Below are 8349 nucleotides of genomic sequence, written 5' to 3' on the forward strand. Positions count from 1 at the left end.
TCAGGTTTAAGACACTTTTCACTTTTCAAACCTGGAAGCTGAAAAATATCAGTTTGTTTGTTTCTGAGTTCTTCCATTATGGCTCCTGATATTCCTTCCTTTCGTGTCATGGACTGAGATCTGAGTGCTCCACCCAGCTGATGTCCTCCAGGGCCTCAAGGTTTTTCACACATGGCCACTAACAACATGTCATTAACTTCAGCATCATTTTGGATGTTTGACAATCATGCTGATGAAGTAGGATAAACTGTCGCGAGTAAAAACTGTGTATTCCCCAGCTGGTTAATAAAAGGCTCTTTGTGACTGCTTTTGGCGGGTAACATAGTGCTGCATTCAAATGGAAGTGACAGACTTGTCTACAGACACATGCCAGTAAAAGTGGCGCCCTTTGACACATGATTTCTGCAGCACTAAATCAAACTTCTACTAGTTGAACCTTCTCCCTTTCTGGTTTGTGTCCAACTTTATCACGATGTACTATCAGTTGGCCAGTAGCTGGCAAGTATTTGCAGAAAAACTACAGGTAACCATGGCAATCTGCTTGCAACCAAAGCAATAACCAGGAGGTTTTTGGTTCAAAACCCTTGTGTCTGAGGGCTCTTTGGATCGCTGATATCAATCTCAGACACCTGTCGTAATTAGTTTACCAGGTGAGCCCAATTAAAGGAAAACTATTTAGGAAGGATGTTCCACATTATTAAGCATGCCACAGTTTTTAAGCAATATGGGAAAGAAAAAGGATCTGCTGCAGAAAAGTGTCAAATCGTGCAATACCTTGGGCAAGGTATGAAAACATTGGATATTTCCCACAAAAAAAAGTGCGATCATTGTGCTGTGAAGAAATTTGTGGCGCAGATAAAGGCATAATGAGGAAGGTATCTGCCAGACAAATTCATCAGATTCATCAGATTACAGTGGGGTAATGTGTGGAAGCACAACAGTATAAAAAGGTATGCTTATATATATTTTTTTATATAAAAAATTAAAGAAAATACAAACTTCATCTTTTAATACTGCTACCTTGGACTATGGTCAGTTTTGTCTTTCTATAATTGATCTCCACAGTAGCACCTTCAGATTTAAGTTCCCAGTGGTCCAGATCACTCTCAGCTCTCCTGTGGCAGTCCGGTGGTGTACAGGTAGGACACAGTTCCTGATTGGATCTGAAATGTTTGTCCTTGGATGTGATGGTTGGAGATCTGCTCGCTGGTCTGACTGATGGAGATGGGTTGGCTGCTCTGGCTGCTGACGTGAATAGCCCGAACTTGTTGTTGTTCCCTGCTCACCTGCCCCTCCGAGGGCTCCTGAGCAACAGGCAGCTGCTGGATTGGCTGATGCATCACCTGCAGCTGTTGGATGGGACGCTGTGTTATCTGAAAGGGCTGCGGAGGACCGTGATGGGCCTGCAGCTGCTCCATAGCCTCTTTACTCAAAGTGATAACATGCATCTGCTCAGCCTGGTGCATCATCTGACCCTGCAGCATGCTGATAGTGTGAATCTGAGAGGTCTGATCGACTACATCACCCTGAGTGACCAACGCCACATTCTGCACGTGCCCTGATGGCCGGGCGAGGAGGGTGAGTTTAGAGGGGGCTGACTGAGCCATCTCTCCCTCTGTGCTGATGAGGTTGATCTCATGGTCCTGACCTGGAATAAAGTTAATGTGGTCCACATCCTCCGTCACCACCAGCTGGAGCTCCTGTTCAGAGCTGGCAGGCAGCTGGTACTGCTGCAGGTGAAGGATATTTCGCACCTCTTCCTGCGGGGCTGCCGAGCCATCTTTTGCCGCCGTATCCAATGAGGCCTCTCCACTCGCAGCTCTCTCCTTGTTGTGGGATTTGGTGTGTGTCTTCAGATTGTCCAGGCGTGTAAAAGAAAGCGTGCAGAAGGAGCAGGTGAAGGGTTTCCTCCCCGAGTGGGAGGCAACATGTCGTCGTCTTGCACTGGGGTCTGAAAAGGACTTCTTGCAGATGTTGCAGTCATAAGGCTTCTCACCTCTGCAAAACCAGATACTGAGGCAGTTATGACCACATGTCTACTCCTGGGTCATATATTATACAGCAGGGAGCAAAAACTGTTAAAAGTGGAGTGAAAATCAAATATAACAGCTCACCTGTGGATTCTGATGTGAGTCTGCAGTGTGCTCTTGGCTGTGAAACATTTTCCACAGATCTCACAAGTGAAAGGCTTCTCACCTGTGTAAACATTAACTTCATCAGCTGCTGTAGGACATGCTTCCAGATATAAAGCAGATATCAATAGCAGAAGAACGACTTGGAGAGCTGATCTTACCTGTATGAGTTCTCACGTGCTTTTTCAGTTGAGCTGCATCCATAAACTTGTGATGACACTGAGCACATTCTGGTAATGATTTACCTTTATTTAAAAATAAATAAAGATTAAATGATTTAACCTTCAGATTGATGGAATACACTGACCTGAGCTCTTGCAGTTTTCCCCATGTCTTACCTGTGTGAACTCTGTAATGGCTTTTAAGTTGCCTTTTCTGAGTGAAAGTCTTTCCACATTTATCACAGTCAAAGGATTTCTCTTCTAAAGAAACAAAACGGAGCTCATTAGAGATCAACATCACAATATGCTAGAGCACTTCAGCTTTAGTGCCATTAAGAGAAGGAAGACGTCTCTACAGCCGATATCAATCCATCTTGCCAAATGTTTCGAACAGCTCATCATGTCACACATTAAAGCTGCCATCCCTGCAAACCTTGATCCACACCAGTTTGCATACAGGGCAAACAGGTCGACAGAGGATGCCATAATAACAGCTCTTCATACAGCCCTCACACACCTGGACTGTAGTAACACCTATGTGAGAATGCTATTTGTGGACTTCAGCTCTGCCTTCAATACAGTTCAACCCCACAAACTGGTTAATAAACTAAGCAACTTAGGACTCAGCAGCTCACTGTGCAGCTGGATACTGGACTTCCTGAGCAACAGACCCCAGAACGTAAGAATGGGAGAGCACACCTCCTCCACCCTCATTCTGAATGTGGGTGTCCCACAGGGGTGTGTCCTCAGTCCCCTCTTATACTCACTTTTCACCCATGACTGTTCACCAATCCACACCAGTAACACCATTATAAAATTTGCTGATGACACCACTGTCATAGGACTGATCGACAACAACGATGATTCAGCCTACAGAGAGGAGGTTCAGCATCTGAAGCAATGGTGTGACGACGACAACCTGCATCTGAACACAGCCAAGACCAAGGAGATGGTAATCGACTTCAGAAGAACAAAGCGATCTGAGCACTCTACCCTCTACATTGATGGGGAGGAGGTAGAAAGGGTAGAAAGCTTTAAGTTCCTCGGAGTCCACATCTCGGCCGACCTTACCTGGTCCACAAACATCTCCCACCAGGTAGGGAAAGCACAACAAAGGCTGTACTTCCTCAGGAAACTACGTCAGGCCCAATTACCCCAAAGACTGCTAGTAAACTTCTACCGCTCCACCATTGAGAGCCTTCTGACTTACTGCTGCACACTCTGGTTCAACTGCTGCACTGCGGAGGACAAGAGGAAACTGCAGCGGTGGTGAGGGCAGCAGAGCGGGCAATCGGCACTTCACTAACCCCCTCAGAGACATCTATACTGGCAGACTTCAGCAGAAAGCCAGCATCATCATCAAAGACCCTCGCACCCTGGACACTCACTTTTCCCCCTTCCCTCTGGTAAACGCTACAGGTCCATCAGGTCGAAGACAAACAGACTCAACAGAAGTTTTTACCCACAGGCTGTCAAACATGCCCTACCTCCACCCTGATTGGAGGATAACTGCACTGCCAACACTCATGGACATTACACCTTATTTATAAATCGTATTTCTGTTTATACTTCAATGCAACCAACACCCTTACCTCTTTAAACTGTATTTATTATAACATTATTTAGTATAGTTCCAACAGCACCCCCCCCACTCAATGTGCAATATCATCCCCCCCACACACTCAATGTGCAATATCACTGATCACACTGCACCTCTCAATGCACCTGCTAGTTAGATGGCATGTATGTGTATGTATATAGATGTAAGCGTGTGTGGAAATATGTGTGTATGCATGTACGGATGCAAATATGTATATATACATATATGTATGTATGTGCGTGTATGTTTGCAGGTGTATGTATAACTTGTACATATCTTTCTTGTGTAAATGTAAATTTGTCATTGTGTAAATACTTACGCTATTGTGTACTCCACACACATGGAGAGATGCCAAACTGCCTTTCACTGTTCTTGTAACAGTGACAATAAAAAGCTATTCTATTCTATTCTAAAAATAGGCAACTCACACCAAATAAATCTAGGTGAATCAAAAGCACAGGCAAGACACAAAATGTGGGCATTTGATTTTTGGGCACCCTTTAAAAAGGTATTAAGAAGTAACAGGTAGTAAGCTGAAAATGCTTAGTTTTCCTACCCAGAGAAACAAAACATCTTAATTCTTCTTTGAACATGTTTTTACCCCTTAGCTGTAAAAAGCTTTTTCCCTACGTTGCTTCATTTATGTTAAAGAAGTCATGTATTTACTGGGCCCAAGTGTATCTAATAGAAGTAAAATATATTATTTTATTACATTATAATAGCACATGAGATCCCGCTCTATTTTCCGCTGTGATTTTTTGCATACATTTTTTACTCGCTGTGTTTAGTGACGTATTTGGCTAAATAGAATGGGACTGTATTGGTGATTTCTGTGGGTCTTTATGAGCTTGATGGATACACAGCTAGGAGAGACTGGATGATTCACATCAGCAACCATTGCATTATTTTTTTTTAGCCATCACTACACATGATCCACTTCTAGGAATCAAGTCCAGACACTGGAATGTTATCTGTTCTATATCTGCTTGTTCATGTAGTGTTACTCATTTGGGCGACATCCAGGAAACTTCAAGCTGCACGATGCAGTGAACAGCTTGTGAGGCAGTGCTTTAAGAAGTGCCTGATATGCTTTGGCTTTGCATTATATTGATGAAACATAGTCTTTCAATACCGGTTGATCGTGTTCATTTCTTTTTACCTTACAACATAAAGCGCCTTGAGGCAACTGTTGTTGTGATGTGATGTTATATAGATAAACTTTTTTGGAAAGCTTACTTTCAGGAAATTATGAGGATTCCTGGAAATTGTAAACCAAGTTACCACTTATCAAACATGAGAAACTGAGAAGTCAGTTCATCGGGTCCTACCTTCATGGAGGTTCATGTGCTCTTGCAGGGAGTGTTTGGTGGAAAGCGCTTTGGAGCAGACGGTACAAACAAATGGCTTTTCTCCAGTGTGCATGCGCTGGTGAGCCAGCAGAGTGTGCTTCTGGGTAAAACTCTTCCCGCAAACCGTACAGTGGAAAGGCTTCTCACCTGGAGTTAAAGAAAGTGGTGCTACTTTTACAGGTGCGGATGTGATGACTGCTACTCTCGTCAGTCGTAGTCATCTGTACTTATGTGTTTTTCTTTTCTTTGTTTTTTACAGAATGACATTTGAAAAGTTAAAAACATTTATTTTTATTACTGTTTAGGGAATTTAAACAATGTCCAAAAACTCTAGAAAAAAGGCCAAATTTGTATTAAACCTCCATTCTGACCTCTCTTTAAATCAGTGTAATTACCTGTATGAGTGCGCTGGTGAATCTTTAAAAACAGGTGGCTTTTAAAGACTTTTCCACAGTCCTCACATCGTGCCTCAGTGTCAGGGTATTTCCTTTTCCTGCCCCTCTTCCCAGGCTCTTTGTGTCCTGCTGTGTTAGTGCCCACTTTGTAGCCCTTATATTTTACCGGTGGGTTGATTTTGCGTTTGCTCTGCCGGCTTTGGTGTTCTTCGGGGTCCTCATCTCTAGATTGAGACTCAGTTTTTGGATTATCTCCTGCCTGTCGGTCCTCTGAGCTCTCACATGGTTCTCTCTTACCCATCAGCGCTGTCACAGGTGCACCTACATCTTTCCTTGGCCGCCCTCTTTTGCGCTTCACCAGCTCTGCATCCTCAGCTTTGTTTGCTTTTGCATCATCGCCTTTGACCCCTGCTGCAGAGCGAGTTAGGTCAGTGAGCACTTTGACAAGGTCACCGACTTCCATTCGATGAGCCGTGGCGAGGAGCTGCTCTGTGGCGCTTTCCTCAACAAACACCTGAGCGCTGTAGATGAACTCCAGCACTGCAGCAAACATGTTTGGTGTCATACCGTCGAGCCGGTAGGTGGACCGATGGATCTGATCTTCTGCTGTGAACATCACGGAGAAGTACTCACTGCTTGCTGCCAGCAGGGCTTTGTGGGCCTTGAACTGCACATCCTCCACCACAAGAGTGATGTCACACAGCAGGTCACTTTTCCTGAGCTTGTTGAATTTGCTCAGGATGCTCTGTTTATGTGACTCTGAATGAAGGTGAGTCATAAGCGATGAAGGTGGACTTGTTGATTTCTGAGACATCTTTGTCGCAAAAACAACCACATCTGTCCCTGAAATGAATGAGAACAAATGAAAACAAGATGAGTGTACAGCTAGTTTAGAAGTTTATATGCACTCATCATGGGCATGAAGGTCATGGTAATTTGGGGCTTTTAAAGAAGACATTTATGCCCATTATGATATGATAATATGTAATCTTCTGACCTCAGCAGTATAGAAGTTTGGCTTAAAGTATCAGAGGTACAGTGTGTTTTTAAATATATAAAAAGTTTTGGTATTACCACTGCTATTACTACTTACTCATACATGACCAGTGGAATCTACATTATCCGTTTATCCACTAGTAAATGTTCAGTCTGTAAAAATTTAGGACAAATATTAATAACAGCAATTTCTCAGGAATTTGTCACATTTAGGACACCAGACACGACTGGATTGTCCAAATATCCGTCTGTCGTGTAAGCATACACTAGGTATTATAGATCTAGGATTAATTTCTATTGGAGAACTAATCAATCTGTAGTGATCAGTCCTGCTAAACTAACAAAAAACAATCTTCATATTACAATAAAATAAATAGAATTATAAATGGATAATATAAATAGAAATATAATAAAAACTGTCTACAATGTTGAGAATATCGTTGTTTAGTTTATCCCCATGTCTTTAAAATCAGTTCTCACAATGAAACTCTGGATAATATTTATTTTTCCAATACTAAAAGACACAAATGCTAAATAATCCAACTTGTGAAAGGCTGACGGGCTCATTTTTGGGACTTGGAACCATAATGGTAATTACATTCACCTCATGCAGTGACTTACAGTGGATATTTTTCACTGTTCATCACATTCATGCAGAGTTCACTGACATTCAGCTTCAATAATGTTTGCAGACGAATGGATGTTAGCAAGCAAGCTAATTGTCTCAAAGCAAACAATGCACCGCTGCTGATTTGAAACGGGCCACGAACAGCAGAAATAGCGAAGAATGCGACCGAAGTAATGCTTTCAAAAGAAGTTAACTCTAATCATTTTCGGTCTGGTGACAGGACTTGAGCAGTTGAAAGCGTATAAACCGCGGTTTAATTTGAACTAGGGAGCTTTTAGGACCTTACCTTCGCTCGCTGGACGGACAGAGAACGTGAATATGAGCCACCTATCGCGAGATGTGAGGGTCTGACGAGATCCACGCCGAGCTACCGCTGAGGGTCGCACCTTTCCCCGTCGATCAACCTCCGTTAAAAAAAGTTTATTTGTTTAAGTTGTTAAATGGTGGCATTATGGGAAATTATTTTATTTTAATAACTCGGTAGGATTTTGCCTTTTAAAATGACTATTAAACTATCATAACTAATGAAATTTGATTCAGGACCTGCATGTCCCCGAGAAAAACAGAGAAACACGGTGCACCGGGACAGCAGACCGGTCTCCTATTCAGAAACCCTCTGGTGACATTTTCAGTGCGGGGTAAGAAGGAGACAGTTTTATTTTAGGTGGGTGGATAATATTGCATTGTAGAGCTTTCGGTGTGTATAAGGCTTATTTATCTGTATAGATTTTCGATTCCTTACAACGCACTGTCAGGTGCTTTATTTCATTAATTGTTGGTCTGCACTCAAATACAAATCTGCTGCAATACAAAGCATACAAGCGGCGCATTCAAACAACTGCTATATTTAATATCCACACATCTTACCACATCTTATCATATGTGGTAAGTAATTAAAATTTTCATAGCACTTTTATGCTATATTTGTTGCAATTTCTACTTTTCTAGTGATCTAGTGATTTTTTTTAATGTCAATGGGACTTTGTTTTTAAAGTGAGCCATACAACTTGTATTTAGTCTAGATTATAGTTCCATACAACTAAGGTCGAGGCTGGTTCTTAGAGGTGATCGTACATTTGCGGTCATAG

General features: G+C 42.4%; 2 protein-coding genes across 6 annotated transcripts in view; one reads left to right on the forward strand and one right to left on the reverse strand.

Annotated features, from left to right (window-relative positions):
* Positions 1–948: 948 nt before the first annotated feature.
* Positions 949–7617, reverse strand: zbtb24 (zinc finger and BTB domain containing 24). 3 transcript variants are annotated; one of them, XM_031737131.2, is made up of 7 exons: positions 7548–7617; positions 5638–6480; positions 5222–5389; positions 2471–2554; positions 2294–2377; positions 2115–2196; positions 949–1998 (listed from the first exon to the last, which is right to left on the reverse strand). In XM_031737131.2, the coding sequence occupies exons 2-7, from the start codon at positions 6449–6451 to the stop codon at positions 1107–1109; spliced, it is 2124 nt and encodes a 707-aa protein (XP_031592991.1). In that variant the 5' UTR covers positions 6452–6480; positions 7548–7617; the 3' UTR covers positions 949–1106. The 3 variants fall into 3 exon arrangements, with proteins under 3 accessions (XP_031592991.1, XP_039459092.1, XP_039459091.1); XM_039603158.1 differs by lacking the exon at positions 7548–7617 and adding an exon at positions 7255–7275 and having other exon boundaries at positions 949–2013; XM_039603157.1 differs by lacking the exon at positions 7548–7617 and adding an exon at positions 7238–7258 and having other exon boundaries at positions 949–2013.
* A 23-nt stretch (positions 7618–7640) lies between these two features.
* Positions 7641–8349, forward strand: part of ddo (D-aspartate oxidase) — a 6035-nt gene continuing 5326 nt past the window's right edge. The window contains exon 1 of one of the 3 annotated variants that reach the window (XM_031737114.2): positions 7641–7925. The gene's annotated coding sequence lies outside the window, so the exon portion shown is untranslated. The other 2 variants (XM_039603159.1, XM_039603161.1) reach the window with 2 other exon arrangements.

The sequence above is a fragment of the Oreochromis aureus genome, linkage group 19 (assembly GCF_013358895.1).
Source record: "Oreochromis aureus strain Israel breed Guangdong linkage group 19, ZZ_aureus, whole genome shotgun sequence".
Taxonomy (NCBI): Eukaryota; Metazoa; Chordata; class Actinopteri; order Cichliformes; family Cichlidae; genus Oreochromis; species Oreochromis aureus.

What these genes read in the sequence shown, in the direction of transcription:
- zbtb24 (XM_039603158.1), bottom strand. Translation starts at nt 6,451, where the DNA reads ATGTCTCAGAAATCAACAAGTCCACCTTCATCGCTTATGACTCACCTT. An exon ending in GCACGTGAGAACTCATACAG is followed by an intron (nt 2,197 to 2,293) that starts GTAAGATCAGCT and finishes ATGTTTACACAG; the next exon opens with GTGAGAAGCCTTTCACTTGT. An exon ending in ACTCACATCAGAATCCACAG is followed by an intron (nt 2,014 to 2,114) that starts GTGAGCTGTTAT and finishes TAACTGCCTCAG; the next exon opens with TATCTGGTTTTGCAGAGGTG.